The 18,199-nt window shown below is 51.6% G+C and overlaps 1 protein-coding gene across 1 annotated transcript; it reads left to right on the plus strand.

Annotated features, from left to right (window-relative positions):
* Window positions 1–3,332: 3,332 nt before the first annotated feature.
* On the plus strand, window positions 3,333–15,080 carry SFT2D2 (SFT2 domain containing 2). Its single transcript, XM_029933347.1, has 8 exons — window positions 3,333–3,569; window positions 4,154–4,249; window positions 4,493–4,578; window positions 7,366–7,447; window positions 9,303–9,338; window positions 9,421–9,479; window positions 11,394–11,423; window positions 14,219–15,080. Exons 1-8 carry the CDS (start codon window positions 3,333–3,335, stop codon window positions 14,256–14,258), a joined length of 666 nt encoding a protein of 221 aa, XP_029789207.1. The 3' UTR covers window positions 14,259–15,080.
* Window positions 15,081–18,199: the final 3,119 nt, after the last annotated feature.

Raw genomic sequence — 18,199 nt, forward strand, 5'->3', positions numbered from 1 at the left:
CCGCCCACCGGCCTCCCCGGGTTCCGGGGCCGGGCTAGGCGGGAGGGCGTGCGGGCCCCGAGAGCCAGGCAGAGGGAGCCCGCGTCGGGGAGGTCGCCCGGGCCTGGCGTCGGTCCCGCAGCTTGCCTTGCCCGCTGCCCCCGCCGGGCGGCTCTTAGCTGTGCGTTGAGACACTCCCCTCCGACCTTGGTCACCTCTGGTTGTTGTGGCCCGTCTCCACCGCCGAACCGTGTGGTTTGTCTGGGCCCACAGTCTGCACGTAGGACCTCGTGAGGCTGCCTGCGTGGTCGTGGGACCGTTCGCGTAGGGGGGTCCCGTCCAGCCTCGCTCTGAGCAGCCGCACGGAATGTTCATTTCCTCTTTCGAGCGCTCTGTCGCTCTTGTTTTCCTTTCTGGATGGCAAAGTGATATTTTACGTTTGGTGTGTATTCCAGGGCCTCGGTTTCCTCGGCTGTGAAGTTCTAATTCTGTACATAGGAAACTAGGTAATTCTAAAAACTTCTTGGCAGCGCCTGATCACAGACAGCCACATGCCGAGCTTTTAAATTGATGCCTCACCGTCATAAATACACCTTCAACCTTTAGTTTCAGAGGGCTTCTTTCTAAAAGTATAGGTTTCCATAAAGGATTCCAGGGAGGAGGAAGGAAGGAGTGGTATCCGGTTTGAAAGCACACCAATGATCAGTATTCCTTTCTGGTTACCAGCCCTGTTTTCCTCAAACAATTGTTAGCTTTACTTCATTTTGGCAAGAACCTTCTTTCTCTCGACATCTCATAGTCAAAGAGACCTTTGTTCTGACTGCCAGTCAGACAGCTTGTGAGCAGATTGCTTGCAAATTCTATCCAGGTGCCTTTTTAAAAAATGTTTTTCTTTATTTATTTTAAGAGAGGGAAAAGCGCTGGGGTGCATGCTGGCAAGTGGGGGAGGGGCAGAGAGAGAGGGAGAGAGAAAATCCGGAACAGGCTCGGCGCCCACTGCGCCCACAGCGCCAAGCCTGACATGGGGCTGGGTCCCACCTACCTGAGATCATGACCTGAGCTGCAATCAAGAGTCTGACAGTTAACCGACTGAGCCTCTCCGGGCGCAGGTACTGTTTTAGTCACTCTAATTTCCAGAAAGTGCCCTACACAATTTCCAGCAACCATGAATTTAGAGAGACTTTTTACATCAACGGAGTTCATTTTTACAAATTGGCAAAAAGAAGTGCTTAGCTTCCACTGAGGCTAGTGAGAAGTAGAACAGGTTTCTTCTCCCTGCGACCAAAGAAAAGAAGTTGGAGTGACACAAGAGTGGGAACACAGGAAAACACAGTGATGAAACGTCACCGCCCTACCCCCATTTTGCCAAGTAGGGTGACACTTGAGTTTTTTATTTTTTTTTGAAAGCAAGAGAGAGAGGGAGAGGGCATGAGTGTGAAGAGCAGAGGGGCAGAGAGGGAGAGAGAATCCCAAGCAGGCTCCACACTGCCCACACAGAGCCCCATGCTCTCGAATGTTGAGATCGTGACATGAACCAAGTTCAAGTGTCAGATGCTTAAGTGGCTGAGCCACCCAGGCTCCCCAATAGGGTGATATTTGGATGCAAGTTCAGATTGAGACACTTGAAGAGCCACCATGTCACTTTCCTTTCTGAAGGAAGACACCAGCACTGCTTCCTTACTGCCAGTGACTTTGATTTTGTGACTGGAATCCCACTGTCCTCTTGAGACCGTCTAGTACTGTAAATGCCAAGGCGAACTCAAACTTGACCCATAACCTTATGGTTTATCCTCTTAGAGAAACAAAAAAAAAGGTTGAGTCTTTTAAAATACGCCTATTGATGTCAAATAGTGCTGAGGCAATGAATCCAATACAGTGTTGCTCCCACACTTTCCTCCCTACATGCAGTGTGGCTTTTTTCCACCTTGTCAAAGCAAGTTCTTTGTTTCTTACATGAGTAGGAAGACTGGTGTCTTCTGATTGTATTTTCTCCTTGGTGGGAGGTGGAGCATGTTAGCCAGGAGTCTAACCTGGTTGACTGGGGGGCCATTGCAGCCTGGTAACTAACAGCATCACATGACTCATTTTGGAGGGGGGCGGGTTCCTTACCATGAACCAGGCGGTCCACCTGTTGGTTCCTGATGCCGTGTTCCTGTCCCTAATTCCTGTGCCTTTCTGTGCAGGGTCACGTGATGTCACCTGTTCCTGCAAGTGCTGTGTGTGTGTGTGTGTGGGGGGGGGAACTGAAGTGTCATGAGCTCACTTTATTTATTTTTAATGATTTTTTGTTTAGTTTTGAGAGACAGAGAGAGACCGAGCTCAAGTGGGCAGGGAGAGGAGACACAGAATCCAAAGCAGGCTCCAGGCTTTGAGCTGTCAGCACAGAGCTTGATGTGGGGCTTGAACCCACGAACCCCGGTATCATGACCTGAGCCGAAGTCGGATGCTTAACCGACTGAGCCACCCAGGTGCCCATTTTTTAAAATGTTTTAAAATTTATTTTTGAGAGAGAGAGAGAGCGAGAGATGAGCCCACTTTAAATATGTGTGAGTACATGAGGTTGGAGGTAACCAGCCTGATACGCCCCTACTGTAGGGAATTCAGGCCATTCTGCAGCAGTGGTGGCCACACCTGGAAGAGCTGCTGATCCTTCTCTTCAAGCTTCTGGTTTGATGGGAAGTTTGGAGACAGGGCTGAAAGCCGCTTCCTGAGCTGGGAGCAGTCAAGGTAGAAAGAGGTGGCTGTCTGGTGGTCCTTTGCAGCTGCCGCCACCACCTTCCTTCCTCCATCGGCAGGTGGAAGTGTTGCCGGCCGCTTTCTCTCCCGTGGCTGGATGGAGACTCTGATGGCCACACGAGGTGAACCTTGTGTGAATACGCTGGGGTGGTTGGGCAGGAGGCAGGACCTTTGGTCTCAGTGGCAGCTGCCTGTCCCCTGCTTGGAGCAGCCACGGTCACATCAAGTGGACAGACTCAGAAGGTCTCTGGCGGGAGTAATTACTTGGCTGTCCCCTTTGACGTAGCAGCTGAGGAACGCTGGAGAGCTACCTGCAGGTACCCCTGTTTTAGCAGAGTTGTTTTTGGAAATCTTGGCATCCTTTGACCTTTACTCTTGGGAAGGGTTAATTATGGCAGCGGAGAGTCGATGAGTAGGGCAGTCATGAATTAACTAGGATTTGTCTCACGCTTGGGTGATGTGATTGACGCCAGGACCCTGAAGCACACACCTACGTGTGCTGTGTGTGAGTACGTTCAGCTGGGAGCCCGGCGCAGATGAGAGCCCTGGTCCTTCCAGGTCCCAGGTGCCGGTGGGCACAGCTGGTGCCGAAGCTTGGCTGCTTGATGCAGGACACGATGCCACGTGGACCCGATTGCCTGAGCGCCTTCCCCTATCTCATCCCCGTTCCTGGGCCCCTGCCCTGCGGGGCTCTTGCCTTTCCACTTGACCTGGGCTGCTCTGGTGTCTGCCGCTTTGCATTACTGGCTGTGAAATGGTTTGTGCTGCAGGTGGAGGCCCCGGGTTCCTGCGAGGGTTCACCCGGAGGCTCGTCCTCAGCTGCTGGGGAGGTGGTGCGGGGGCCAGTAAGGCTGGTAAGGACTGGAGTCCACGACTCTCAAGTGCCCTTGGAGCTCTGAGTGAGTCGGATTCTTTGTTCCCGCCTCCGCAGTACTCTAATTAACATACTCCCCGGGCGCCTGAGGGGAGCCTCAGTTGGTTAAGTGTCTGACTCTTGGTTTCTGCGTAGGTTACCATCTCGTAGTTCATGGGTTCGAGCCCCACATCGGGCTCTGTGCTGGCAGAACAGAGCCTGCTTGGGATTCTCTCTCTGCCTCTTCCCTGTGCGCGCTCTCTTCCTCAAAATTGATAAATGTTTAAAAAAAAAATTACGTGCTTCCCTTGCTTTTGGTGCTTAAATGTGCATATGCGTGTATGTAATTAGTTTTTTCTTAAAATTTTTAATGTTTTTATTTATTTTTGAGAGAGTGTGTGTGAGCAGGGGAGGGTCAGAGAGAGAGACACAGAATTCTCGAAGACAGGCTCCAGGCTCTGAGCTGTCAGCACAGAGCCCAAGGTGGGGCTCGAACCCACAAACCTTGAGATCATGATGACCTGAGCGGAAGTCGGATGCTCAACCGACTGAGCCACCCAGGTACCCCTGTAATCAGTTTTTTAAACATTTCAGGTTGTCGAGGCATCTTCGTTAAGCTGGGGCACCAGAATAAAAGGCTTCATTGCCTGTTTTGCTGCAGGAATTGTCTGCTCGTTGCTGGTAAGCTGTCCCTCCCCTCCCTTGTTTCTTCTCCACTCTGGCCCTCCTTCCCTCTGTCTTCTTCCCCTTCTGTCCGCTGCCTTTTCTCTCTGGTGCTTCATGAGATGCTTGGGTAAGAGGAGGGAGGTGTGGGAGGTACAGAGGAGGGCGGGGAGGGGAGCGTGTTTCCCTGTGGGCTCTTGCTTGTGTGACCGTGGCGGGAGAGACTCCTGGTGTGCAAACACCTTGTGCTTTATCTTCCAGGGAACTATGCTGCTCTGGGTCCCCAGAAAGGGACTGTACCTCTTCGCAGTGTTTTACACGTTTGGTAACATCGCATCCATTGGGAGGTAAAAGTGTTTTGTTTCTTTTTTGTAATCTAACCATAGCCAGTCACAGGATGGACTGGAAAATGGATAGTGCTTGAGGGAGGAAGAGGAGGCTTTAATGGTTTTAAGGATTTGGCGAGAAAAGTGGTCGTTAAAATACATCACATCCAAAAATATATATACATCCTACCCATATCCCATCCCTTCAGAATACTTTTGTATCTTAGTTTAATTTGTGATTTCATGTCTGAGGGAAGCGTGGCTCGGAGCATCAAATGGTTCCTTTGGAGGTGGCCGCCCTCTGTGCACCCTGGCCTGCTGCGGCCGGAGACTGAGTGGTGATTTTACAAGGCCTCACTGGGCCCGAGGCTGCAGGTGGGCTGTCTTATTATTTTGCCAGCCCAAGACCATCTCACACCTGGCTCTTGGCTCCTGAGGTCAGGGCAGCCCATTCTGCAAGCTGCAGGTGCACAGATATCCCAGGTCAAGTGCAGTTCATGCTTCAGCCACAGCTTCATGCTGACAGCAGCATCCCTGCTCTGAGCTGGTGGTGGGGCCTGACTATATGGCCCACCTGGAGCCTGAGCTCTGTGGCCTTCCCTCTCCCTCCTCCTTCCCCTATGTCTCCGTGAATGGTCTCAGAGTCCTGGGTGTCCAAGCGGCGGCCCCCATTATTACTCACCATGGCTTAGTGCAGACTGCTCACTGCCACCTTCTCGTTCTCCATGGCTATTGTCCCTGACTGATTGACTCATGCGGTCAGTGAGTAAGCCTTGGTCACACCCTGGGCTGGGCTTTGAGCCCTCGCAGATAAGGGTGGATTGGTTCCTGCTGCAGTGGAGCTCACTGGCCGGTCAGGCAGACACACATGGACAGATAACATAATAGGGCATGCAGAAGGGGGTCTCAGGGAGGGGCAGCTGCCATGATCTGACCTGGGGAGCCAGGGAGGGTTTCATGGATGTGGTGATACCTGTGCTTCTCTTACTTAGCTCTGGCCCGCATCACTTCCCATCCAAACTACCTCAGGATTCCTTTGCTGGCTTCTCTTCTCCTTTATTGCCCCTCCCCAGGCCATTTCCACAGAGCTATTGAGCGTTCAGTGACTGCCCTGTCTAGCGGTCTGTAGTGATGCCTCATTTCTGGCATAGGTATGTGCATGCGGGAGGGGCTCTTCAGGCTGTGTCTTTACTCACTTCTTTGTACCCAGTCTGGGGGTGATTTCTATGCCTGGAGTACTGCCCCATATGTAGCTCCCTCTCTGTGCCCCATCCCCCCATCCTTTTGCTCACTTGTCAAGACTGCTTAAAAGTCTCCGCTTCTGTGAAACTTCTTGTTACCTCTCCCCACCCCACCCAGAATCAATGACCTCTTCTTCCATCTGCGGCTCTGTACACCCCAGGTATATTTTATGTGACAGCATAGATAGCATTTTATGACACCAACTTCTTAAAAGTCTCTCAGCCACTTGACAAGGGCTGTGCCTCTGTCTTAACTGTCCCTAATTGTCCCCAAACCTAGCTCTGTTTTTGGTTAGAAATGTTAACCAGATGACTGAGTGCATAACTCTGGCTACCTTCTAAAAGCTTAATGTATGAAGGTTTAAGATAGTAAAACGCTGACTCTCAGAGATGTCTAATCTCATCTCTAAAGCACTCTCAAATACTAACTTTCAGAGGCTTTTGCTTTGGGAAGACCGTGTCGGCTGCAGTGTGGAGTCTGTGGACTGACCATAAATGCAGGGGTGTGTTGTTAGCTCAGAAGAACCGAGCAAACCCTGATAGGATCAGCTCTCCACAACACTGCCTGTGGAAGTGGTAAAGGGAGCACATGGTTATTTCCAGGGAGTGTCTAGGAGGTTATGGCTTTACCTATAATGTATTATATGTTGTACGTATGCCGCACTTAATTTTTAAGGCCAGCCTTGGAGCTTGCTTCTTGTTAAGTGTTGGCTAAAGCGTGCACTCGGCACAAATACTTGACTTAAGAATTCACTATCACCCGCTAGCTAATGTTATCTGCTGGTTGGCTTATTAAACACTGGCTGTTACCAGTTACTCCCCGAGGTGATGCCACATGGGACATTTCTCTCAGGAATCCAGAAACATGACAGATATAACCCCCAGGGGTTAGGCAGGAGGGTCTGCCTGTGGTTCTGCTCTCTCCCAGGCCACCTCTCAAGTTCCATTTGTACCGAGAGCACACGAGGGATTTCTTTTGGAGCTTTGGATCTAATAGATGGGGGTTTGAAAACCAGCTCTTTAAGTTTCTGAGATTGTGGATAAGTAAGTTAACCTTTCTGAGCTTCATTTTCTCATCTCTGAAAATAAATGTTATAACACCTCACTCACAGAGCTGCTGAGGGATGGAATGAGGTCAAGAATGTCATATCTGGCCTTTAGCAAACATTGAGCAAATAATAGATGATACTGTCTGTGGAATTATTCTCCAGGGATTATGAAAGAAAATGAAATGCTCTATTTTTTAACATGAACAACCTACACCTGTCAGATGTGGCTTTTTTTTTTTCTTTTAGAGAGAAAAGAGGGCAGAGGGGCAGAGAGAGAGACAGAATCCCAAGCAGGCTCCATGCTGAGCACAGAGCCCAATGCAGGGCTCGATCCCACAACCCTGAGATCATGACCTGAGCCAAAATTAAGAGTCAGCATGTAGTGAGAACTTTTCACCCGTTGGCTACTCTCGCCGCTGTGATCACCGCGAGTCCCCCTGGGGAGGGGAAGGGGGCGGCTCGGTGTCCTGCTGGGGCTCTGTTCTGGTCTGAATGGCACGTGTCCATGTCCCTCCCAGCACCGTCTTCCTCATGGGGCCCATGAAACAGCTGAAGCGAATGTTCGAGCCGACACGCCTGATCGCGACCGTCATGGTGCTGGTAAGGTCTGCCTTTTAGCCGTGCTTGTCAAGCGGCCTGTTTTTATTTCCGCTGGGTGGGCTTTTTCTTGTCTTGAACCTCTTTTCTTTTCCCTTTGGCCGTGACTTCCCGCCAATGCCTGCAGTCAGGACATCAGAGGGAGAAGTCTGTGTCTGACATTTACCCCCGGTTGGCATTAGGGTTCTGCCGGCTCTGCACCCCCAGAGAGGTTGTGACGTTGGCCAGACCGATGTGGTAGTGAGGGAGCTGGGACATCCCCCTGGCCTCGGGGGGCAGCCACACACCAGCAGAGCTCAGTGGGAAGAGCGAGGAAACACAGACTCCGTTCCCTGGAGCAGGTTCCAGTCTCCTCGAGGGAGCTCGCTCTTCCCTCGTCGTTATTGGGCAGCGTGTTTGTTTTCATCCATTTTTCTTTCCTTCTTTTCAAGTTTGTTTATTGTGAGAGAGAGAATGGGGTGGGGGAGGGGCGGAGAGAGAATCTCAAGCAGGCTCCCTGTTGTCAGCACAGAGCCCCATGTGAAGTTCAATCTCACAAACAATGAGATCGAGACCTGAGCTGAAATCAAGAAATCAAGAGTCAGACGCTTAACTGGCTGAGCCGCCCAGGGGCCCCATTCATCCGTTTTTCTGACACGGGTCTGTTCTCCCCATTGGCCCATCACCCGTTTCCCTGCTCGGACCACGGTGCCTTTGGTGTGTCGTATCTTTCCGTCCCATTGATTCAAGTGCCTCTTTCTTCTCTGGGTCTTCTGTGTGACCACGAAAATCACGCCCCCAGACCACATTCACTGACCTGTTATAATCGACTGTTTTGCAATATTTGTGACTTGATCAGTGTCATTTTATTTGTAGCTTAATTTGTGTCCGTCTCATTTGTTCAAACAGGTACGTTCTCTAAAGCTGTGTCCGTGTTCTCTATTTATGACAAGGCCGTTCAGAGTATCGGGCACAGTGCTGGACACAAAGCAAATACTCAGGACACATTTATTGAGTAGTTACCTTAGAGAAGGACGGAGCAGAAAGGCGTGACTGGAGGCTCCAGTGCCACTGTTCTTGGCTGGCCCTGGATACAGATGGTCTGGACAAGTCTCTTGTAGAGAGAACTTTCTAAGAAAGGACTTGGGGAAGGTGTTCAGTGACGTGTAAACAGATAACCAACCGCCTGGTGTCTCATGTTCCCTGTGTCCTCATTTGCCTTTTCTGCTCCAGGCACAAGCATACGGCAGGGGTTAAAATACAGAGGTGCGCCCTCCACCTACCTGAGGGCCTTCCAGTGAAAAGATGGATGGGCGAGGGGTGGACCAAATGCGATCTTATTTTCTGGGCAGAGAATTTGGGCAAACTTGAACGTAGAAGAGGATTGAGTTGTTTCTATTTATTTATTTTTTAATTTTTTGAACGTTTATTTTTGAGAAAGAGAGACAGAGACAGAGTGTGAGTCGGAGAGGGACACAGAGCGAGGGAGACACAGACTCCAAAGCAGGCTCCAGGCTCTGAGCTGTCAGCACAGAACCCGATGCGGGGCTTGACTCATGGACCTCGAGATCATGACCTGAGCTGAAGTCAGAAGCGTAACTGACTGAGTCACCCAGGTGCCCTGATCCAGTTCTTTTTGATCCACATCAGTTCTGACTGGCCAGTTTCCTTTCCTTGAGATTTTTATTTCTTCTGCCAAACATGGATATGCGTGTGGGTCTAATGCTTTGAAATGATGGGTACATTTGGTGCCATCATCACGGAGTCTGGTCATTACTGTGGGATAAGTATCCTTAAGTTTGCCCAGAATGGTGAAGTCTTAACAGTATTGTTCTCCGTGTTGTCACTGTATTAATTAGTGTTTCTCCTCTCTCTTTAGCTGTGTTTTACGCTCACCCTGTGCTCTGCCTTTTGGGTGAGTGTGCATTTTAATTTTCCATAGCCTCTCTGGTCTATGCCTCTTGTCACACACTGCAGTAACCGCTGTTTTCTTTCAGTGGAAAAACAAGGGGCTCGCTCTCATCTTCTGCATTTTGCAGTCCTTGGCCCTGACATGGTAAGTACTGTCTCACGTAGCCCCCTCCCACGTCCGTCCCTGACTAACGCAGCCAGAGGAGGTTAAGCCCCACGTAGTGTGGGTAGGAGGAGAGAAAAAACACACAGAAACTTTTCAATTTAAGAATTCTCAATGATGAGAGTGACGTCAGGCTCTGGAGCAGAAGTCTTGTTGACTCAGTGCCAGTAGGTGGCATTAGTGGTCTTGAGTGGCCCGTGGCCAGGGGAGGCCAACTGATTCTTTGTCTGGTACGGCATTTTTGTGTGGGGCTCCTGGTTGATTTGGAGATGTTATAGATGTCACTCGGTCACTCATGCCCGGTAAGAGCGAGGACGATGAAGCGTCACGGGCTGGTAGAGGAGGCTTGTGAGTCACGGGGACGTTGAAGGAAAGGGGAGCAGCACGAAGATCGTTTTGTTATATTTGTGATGGAATGAATCATTCAGCAGAAGCTCAAAGAGGGAACTGTGAGCAGGAGGTGAGGGACGGGGAGCCGCAGTGGGCGGTGGAACCAGCATGTGCACCGGAGGCCGGTTGGCATGACCGGGGAGCTGTCCCCAAGAGCCACGCACAGCGAGCGGGCGCTGGAGACCCCGTTCGTGGGAGCCTGGGACAGGGCGGCTGTTCAGGGCCCTTTCAGACGGGTCCAACATCAGAGGGAGAGGGCGGTGGCTTCTGGGACATTTCTGTGGCACTTGCAGAGGTTATCAGGGGATGATGCCTGCCTCAGCAGTGTCCGTGGAGATGTGTGCTGATCCTCTCGGGAAAGAAACAGCGTTTGCTTTGATGGAGGGCTGAGGGGAGGGGACCGAAGACGTTTTCGAGCTCCCGAGGCCCCACCAGGCTCCTGTTTGCCAGAAATGGGACTTGAGGCTGTAAGCTGAGCCACGCCCATCCCTCTCTTTTATAAGTTTGGACTTTTGAATAAACAGACTTCCCAAATGCTTTTTTTAAAAAATTTTTTAAATGTTTTTTTTTTTAATTTACTTTTGAGAGAGAGAGACAGCACGAGCAGGGGAGGGTCAGAGAGAGGGAGACACAGAATCTGAAGACAGGCTCCAGGCTCTGAGCTAGCTGTCAGCACAGAGCCCAACGCGGGGCTCGAACCTACAAACTGTGAGATCATGACCTGAGCCAAAGCCAGACGCTTAACCAACTGAGCCGCCCAGGCGCCCCAATGGTTTATATTTTATTTCAGTTTCTTCTGGGGGCTAAAATTGGTACCCATACTCATATGCCTCTCTTACAGACTGAATTTGAAGCAGCATTCATATGGGCTCAGGCTAATGGCAGGATCTCCGCCAACACTGTGTTGGGGCTGACAGACTTCCTCCCTGCCTGACGCATAGGCCTGGCCCGTTAGGGTTGTGGCCTCCTCCCCACAGGGGCCTCTCAGAAGGGGGTGAGCCAACTGGGATCTCGAAGAATCATAGCTTGCTCATATTTTTATCCATTGAATAGTTGGTCATGGCTTTTTTTCTTGTTATCTTTTAAATTTCATAGGAGCAGAGCAGAAAATTATCCCTGGCAGATAGAAGTTACACTCTGTCGAGGATTTGTAAATATCAGGAGACAGTGATGGGGGTTTTATCTAGTATTGTTTCAGAACAAGGCTCTGTGCTCTCTGTATATATGTGATCTGCTGGCTCATTTGGTTGCAGCGGTGACCCTGTGAGGCTGAGGGGACAGGGTTACCTCTGTGTGGGCCTTTCGCCCTTCTTCTCTGGCCACAGTCGACCCTCCCTCCCCACCTGAACACGTGGCACCGTTAGTGTTCATGTGTGTGTGTGCATGTGCGAGCGTGTGGCCTGCACGCTGGGGAGGGACAGGGTCACAGCTCAGGCCCCGTTCCCGCCAGTGCGCGAGCTTCCACTCCCTCCATTTAATTTCGACTTTTGTTTGTTTCCATTGTAGGTATAGCCTTTCCTTCATCCCGTATGCAAGGTAAGACTGACTCCATTTAGGACCGTAACCTCTGTCCCTTGGGGCTGACGGTATGTTCATGAAGGGTGTTTAGTTAGAGGGCATGGAATATCTTCACTAAAATTCTTTGAGACAAACGGGTAAATGTCATATACCTATTTTATAGATCAGGAAGCTGAGGGCCCTCTCCACCCCGCCCCCTCGTGTTTCATTCAGGGACGACAGGCATTGGCCCAGGCCCACCAGTTCCAGTGGCCTGAACGTTCTCCTGGGATGTATAGCTCATATGTGTGCACAGTCCCTCTCTGTTACTTGTAGCTTGGTGGGCATCTTCAAGGTGAATGTCACTTTATTTTATTTAAAAAAATTTTTTTTAATGTTTTTTATTTACTTTTGAGAGACAAAAAGAGACAGCGTGAGCAGGGGAGGCTGAGAGAGAGAGGGACGTACAGAATCTGAAGCAGGCTCCAGGCTCTGAGCTAGCTGTCAGTACAGAGCCCGACTCGGGGCTCAAACCCACGAACTGTGAGATCATGACCTGAGCAGAACCGATGCTTAACCTACTGAGCCGCCCAGGATCCCCAGTGAATGTCACTTTAATATCACTGAGGAAGAGGGGGAGGGGTTGAAGCCCATGCCTGTTTTCTTGCAGTGTCATTGAGAGGGTCTGGGGAGAGTTTATAGAGGGAAAGTCAGCAGGGCCAGGACTCGGAGGACCAGGGTTTCCTAAAAACTCACTGGACCTGTCTGGCCATAGTGGACTCATCCTAGTGTTGAACTAGATCGCTCCCCTTCCAGCTTCCACACCGCCTTCAATTGACAATGGGCCTCTCAAAACTGGTCATGTGATCTCCGCCTGACTCTGTTCTCCTGCACCCATTTAATTTCCACTCATGTCTATCATCACCTGTTAACTAAAAACGAACGCTTTTCCTTAGCTGTTGAGAAGAGGGAAAGTCACGTGGGAGCTGGGAAGGAGGAAGAGGGGACCTGTGTCTTAACGCGTTCCGAGTGTGCTGCTGACAGTGATTCGCAGACGGGGGAGTGCCAGACCAGAGGTTCATACGCCCAGCGACACAAAGGCAGTTGTGTGGCTCGCGAGTAGGTTTTAGGGGAATGGCAGGAAAATTCGCTCTGCTCACCCAGGTTTGGGGGATGGGGGAGCTGTCTTGGGAAACGAGGTTTTTACATGACATAAGCCTGAGCCTCCAGCGCAGTATTTATCAGCTTGCCAACAGTGTGACCAGATCATCATGTCCGGACCAGTAACCTAGTTTGCAGGGCCCAGTGCCAAATGTAAACGTGGGCTCCTTGTTACAGACTCATGAAGAATTTTAAGATGGCAGCCACAAGGCATTAACCTAAGCGTGGAACCTTTGAAGTACGGGGCCCCACGAAACCGCACACCTCTCTTACCCATGAAGCCGGGCCTGCTGGGTCCCGTTCTCGGGCTGCAGGCGTGGCCTGGGTTGGCATTTCTGGAGCTTGCGCACAAGCGATGGGCCAAGTGATAGAAAGCTACTGTAGCAGTGAGTTTCACGTGCTGAGTCGTAGGGCAGGAATCACAGAGGGAGGCCTTATGCTTCTATTTGTTCCTTTCCCACAGCGTTCCCCGAAATAGTGGTTAGAAATAGGAAAGGGTTCCGTGGTCGGATAAGTTTGGGTGGAGGCTAAGCAAAATCAGTTGGGCTCCTTGTCACGCCCTTTCCAGGTCCTGTAAATGCTGTGTGTGTGGTCAGCTGCCGTGAGGGATCGATCTTACTTGGTTGTAAACCCCTTCCTGGGGCAGAGAAGCTCCCAGGACTACAGTGTAGAGCATATCTTAAGAAATGCAGCTCTGGAATTACCTTAGTACTAAAACACAGTGCCCGCTCATGCAAATGCACGCCCTTGCCCCTCCCTCCCTCCGTGACTCCCAGTATCCTTGGTGCAGGTGCAGCGGCGAGCAGAGGGACTGGGGTGGGAGCCCCGGTGCACGGCCTCAGGTGGTAGGGCTGGGACAGTAGTTGAGCAGCCACTCTTTCCTTCCATGCTGGACACTGAGTTCTGAGGAGAAAGTGGCTGGCACAGGCCTGATGCAGCAGGTTAACACACACTCAGTCACTACAGAGTGCCCCCTGTGCCAGGGGACTCCTGACAGCTGTCCCTTAGGTTCCTGCTTAGGATGCAGAAGGGCCCCAGTGACTATTTGATCTAATGTTTTCAGTACGTAGAGCGATTCTGGTTGATATTAAGGTCACAGTACTAAATTCCTGGTTTCTGATAATGTGTACTTTTCCCCTGTCTTTTCCTTTGGTTGTCATGAATGGCTTTCACTTATTAAATACCTACTATACATTAAAAAAAAAATTTTTTTTTTTTACCAGTTATTTATTTTTGAGAGACAGACAGAGCATGAACAGGGGAGGGCAGTGAGAGTGGGAGACACAGAATCTGAAGCAGGCTTCAGGCTCTTGAGCTGTCAGCACAGAGCCTGATGCGAGGCTTTAGCTCACGAACCATGAGATCATGACCTGAGCCGGAGTTGGCTGCTTAGCCGGCTGAGCCACCCAGGCACCCCAGTACCTACTCTATTCAATGTGACTGGTCTTTAGGGTGAGTGGGACATCCCGGTTTATAGATGGAGAATTTGAAACTCAGCAAGACAAATAACTTACCCACAGTGATACTAATTTGGAGCTGAGGTTTGCGGCCAGGTAGATTGGCCCCGTAGTCACCATGCTGCTGTGGGTACCCCGGTAAATGGTAACCCCTTTACCGCCTGCGGGGCCTTCGGGGTGATGATCTCTCCTCTGTCTCTGTGTTCTTCCTCCTAGGGATGCTGTGAAGAAGTGTTTTGCCGTATGTCTTGCGTGACCCACCGTCAGTTTTGCAGAGCTTTGGAAGAAGGCGCTAAGGATGGAAGCTGGCGGATGGTTTTGTAAATACCTTCTAAACCTCTTGCAGCCACGTGCCTTTTCTCTTGCAGCCACGTGTTGCTTGTGATGCGACCATTTGAGGGTTGTGTTTGGAGGCCGAGTTGTGTTCCCAAACCCAAATGTCCGTAGCACGATATGGGGGGTGGTGTGTCTGGGTCTTAGGGAGTAGAATGTTCCTCGTGCACCTGTGTCCTCTTTGGATGGTGTTCCACTGGAGTCCTGAGAATAAAAACCTTGCTAAGCAGCAGCAGATAAGCCTTGGGAGCCGGTGATTCCCAGGCGATGACAGGCGGCCCCGTCAGAGAAGGCGGGGAGCCACAGTAAGGGACAGAGCTTGGGGGGGACAACAGGGACTCCGCAAACATGCCCTCAGCATGGAGACCGTCACCCCGCTTCACACAGCATGGACACGCCTCTGCTCTGGGGTCTGGGAACAAGTGGTTCTCTGTGGCGACCGCTGCACACAAGCCCATGGAGAGCCCGGTCACAGAGGGACATGGACATGGAGACATTTTGGTGACACGTGTTGTTTTTAAATTTGAACCTCAGCCTTTTGTTCTTCTCATTTCCGCACCCGAGGATGACATGCAGCACACACGCTTTTTCTCTGGAGGTTTTCTTCCCCCACCCCCCACCTTTTCTCATGATCTCTTAGAACTCGACTGGGGACAGAGTAGTGACAGACACATACTGGGAAGGGGAAAGTCTCGCTGCTCCCTACTCTATTTTTTCCCCATTATTTATAAAAGTTGTTTTTAAACAGATCCTATTTTCCATTCTGCCCTGGAACGGGGCCAGGGGAGACTGGCTGGGAAGACAGAGCCCCACTGTGGGGCCTGCAGGAAGGAGGCACGCCTGCCCAGTGACCTTTAAACAGTGCCACTGTGCGCTCCAGAGCCTGAGCCGAGAACCCTGGGGCGGCCACGTGGTTCCTTTGCCGGTCTACACACAGGGTGCGTTGTCCCCTGGACCTCGTCTGGTCCTCATGAGAGCCGGGTTTCGAGGAGGTGATGGTCCTCTCCCTGGGCTGTCAAGGAAGCCAGGCTCCGAGAGGTTAGCAGACTCCCCCAACGCTGGTGGCAGAACCGGGCCCGGAGTCTGTGTGCCCCTGGGGGTGCCTCCGTAACTATTTTGCCTGCTTTGTTTTCATCAGCCGAGCCCGTGCCTTTTCTGGTCTCATCCTCTTTATTTACGTCACTGCACTGCGTGCTGCCCGGTGTCCCTTCCGGGAAGCTTCCTTCTGGATGTGCAGGATGTCCGTGGTTCCCTTGTGTCCCCTTCCGGCTCCTCCTTGCTCCCTGCCTATCGCAGCTGCCCTGTGGTGATGGCCGGGGTTCTTCGCATTGCAGGGCCTCCAAAGCAAGCCTGCAAGTGAAGTCTCTTTGGGGTTGCCTTTCTGTTCTCTGCCCAGGTCTAGCTAGTCCACTCGGGTTCTTGCTCCGGGGCCTCCAAACCAGAGGCTGTGGTCCACTCATGGTCTCCTTGCTTGTGGCCAGTGGCCGAATCCTTTCTCCTGTTGCAGCTGAGAAGTTGAGACCTGCTAGCGTTTTCCTCTCAGCTAGGACGTAGGGGCTGGTCTGGTGGGGCTGGAGTGAAGGAGCCAGGCTTACCTGGGCCTCGAGGCTGTGGAGGGCACCTCGTTTTATCCCGAGGCCCCTAATCTGCCTTCAGCCAGGAGGGGAAGTTATGTGCTACCCTATGGCTTTTGTGGAGCTCTTTCATCTCTGAGGCGGCTCCAGGAGGTCGCTCAGATCTCCTAAGTGCTCCGGGAAGGGGCCCAGAGGGGGTCAGGAGTGTCCACTGTTTGCTCTCTTCAGAGCTGAGGTGAGGCAAGCCTGTCTCTACGAGCCCCAACCAGCCTGGAGTAACTACAGGGCTGGGCCCTCGGCCCCTTTCAGTGTCTGAACTTGACCCCATGGGACACGAGGTGGAAGTACCTTTGACGGCAACCAGTCTGAGTGCAAGTGGTGACTCAGTCACGTGCTGGTGTCAGGTGGAATGAGTTACTTGAGCTCTGGCTCCTCACTTTGTCTGTTGAGAAATAAAGGAGGTAACAGTTCTGGCTGGGCCAGTATGGCCGGTATATCAATGAGCAGTGTGTCAAGTGCTTAGCTCAGGGCCCAGGGTAGGTACAGGCTGTCTCTGTAGAAGGAAGGTTTTATTGCTTCGTCCCAGAGATAACAGGTGACCTTTGAAGGGGACATGATAAATGTCTTGGACATAGATAGATATTTTCATCTAAAAAAATATTTGTCTAGCACTGTGTCCAGCACAGTAGACATTGCCATCCATGCATTGTCTTGTTTAATATTCGCAGTGACTTTGCAGGCTGGTGCCCTTCTTTCCAGCATGGAAGAGAAGGAATAGCCTCAGACAGGGCATCGGTCCCTCCGGATCTCACCAGTAGAGGGCGTGGGTTCTTGCATTAAACCGCCTGCTTTGCCCTACCACGGGACCTGCTTCCGGTTCGCGCACAGTGTTGGTCTCTTTTAGATGATCCTGTCTTTCAGAATCTTCCAGACTCCTGCATTTCCCTTTTGCCCCCCCCCCCCCCCGCCTTTGGTATCCCCTACTTGTTTCCGCCCGCTGCACTGTGGGAGGAAGAAATCCATGTCAAATCCACCGAAATCTGTAACAAGGCAACTGTTCTGGTTGCAGACATCCTTGGGGTGGGTGGGGTGAGTGGGGAATTAGGGTTCAGACCCCGTGGCTGGCAGGCTGGCGGCCGTCTCGGTCTCCCTGCGCGCCCACCCCCCCCCCCCCCCCCCCCCCCCCCCCCCCCCCCCCCCCCCCCCCCCCCCCCCCCCCCCCCCCCCCCCCCCCCCCCCCCCGCCCTCAGAGCCTGCTGTCTGACTCCTGCCTCACTACCTCCTCTCTCACTACCTAGGAGGTTACCCACCGACCATGCTCAGGAGCAGCCCTGGTTGCCGGTGGTGTGTGTGGCTGTGCCCCTCGCCACCGCTGCCTAGGCCTGGCTGGAGGTTCCCGCTCACTCTTTGACAGGCTGGCTGTTCCCTGGGAAAGTGGGACACCGTCCCCAGCAGGGCACTTCCAGTGGGGTGCTGATCTCAGCGCTCAGAGCTTCTCACCATCATTCTTGGGTGGAGACTTTGTGGGGAATCCCCAAGGGCCACCTCCCTCCCTCTCTAACCAGGGTACGCTCAGGGAGCAGGAAAGAAAGGCATGACTTTTGGATACTTGCGTTAGAAAACACGACAAAGCGGGGCACACCTTGAAACTGGGTGCAGAGACACTGGTTTGGAGAGCTCCTGGTAGGTGGCAGGTGTGGCCGTGTGACACTTGGGGCACTGAGTTAGGAAACCGAACTCAGCCCGTGGCTGTGGGTTTCCTTTTCTCCGGGGCAGCCCACACCAGACCTGCTTCCCCTTCTCTTCCCTTCCACAACATCCGACCAGACTCAGCTGCGGGATTACAAATCAGTTAAAAGTTCACAACCCATCCTTGACCTCATTTTCAACAAATAAACGAAAAAAACCCCCAAAAAACCCATGTTTGTAGATTTTTGACAGAGTTTTTAAAAATCTAAACATTTTTTGGATGTTTTAAGGTGTACTGTAGTTTTTCACAGATGACAGTTTTTAAAAAGCTAATAGACCTACATCTGAAGTTAAATACAGATTTTTATCTGAAACACTTGATAAGATATTAACGAAAGAATTGAGGGTTTTTGATTTTTTTTGGAAATTCTTATTTAAAAACATGGTTGGGAGGAGGTTAAATCATGTACCTTCTAAGTCACAGTTTATGAACTTTATGAAATTCTGAGATCTGGAGCATTTTTAGTTAAGTTAAAAAGAGCCTGGCTTCTTCAGGCTAGGCTGTGTCGTCCCATCTGGGCTCTCTCCAGTTCTGTCCCAG

Source organism: Suricata suricatta, chromosome 3, assembly GCF_006229205.1.
Source record: "Suricata suricatta isolate VVHF042 chromosome 3, meerkat_22Aug2017_6uvM2_HiC, whole genome shotgun sequence".
NCBI lineage: Eukaryota > Metazoa > Chordata > Mammalia > Carnivora > Herpestidae > Suricata > Suricata suricatta.

What these genes read in the sequence shown, in the direction of transcription:
- SFT2D2 (XM_029933347.1), top strand. Translation starts at nt 3,333, where the DNA reads ATGCCACGTGGACCCGATTGCCTGAGCGCCTTCCCCTATCTCATCCCC. An exon ending in GAATTGTCTGCTCGTTGCTG is followed by an intron (nt 4,250 to 4,492) that starts GTAAGCTGTCCC and finishes TTTATCTTCCAG; the next exon opens with GGAACTATGCTGCTCTGGGT. An exon ending in CCCTGTGCTCTGCCTTTTGG is followed by an intron (nt 9,339 to 9,420) that starts GTGAGTGTGCAT and finishes GTTTTCTTTCAG; the next exon opens with TGGAAAAACAAGGGGCTCGC.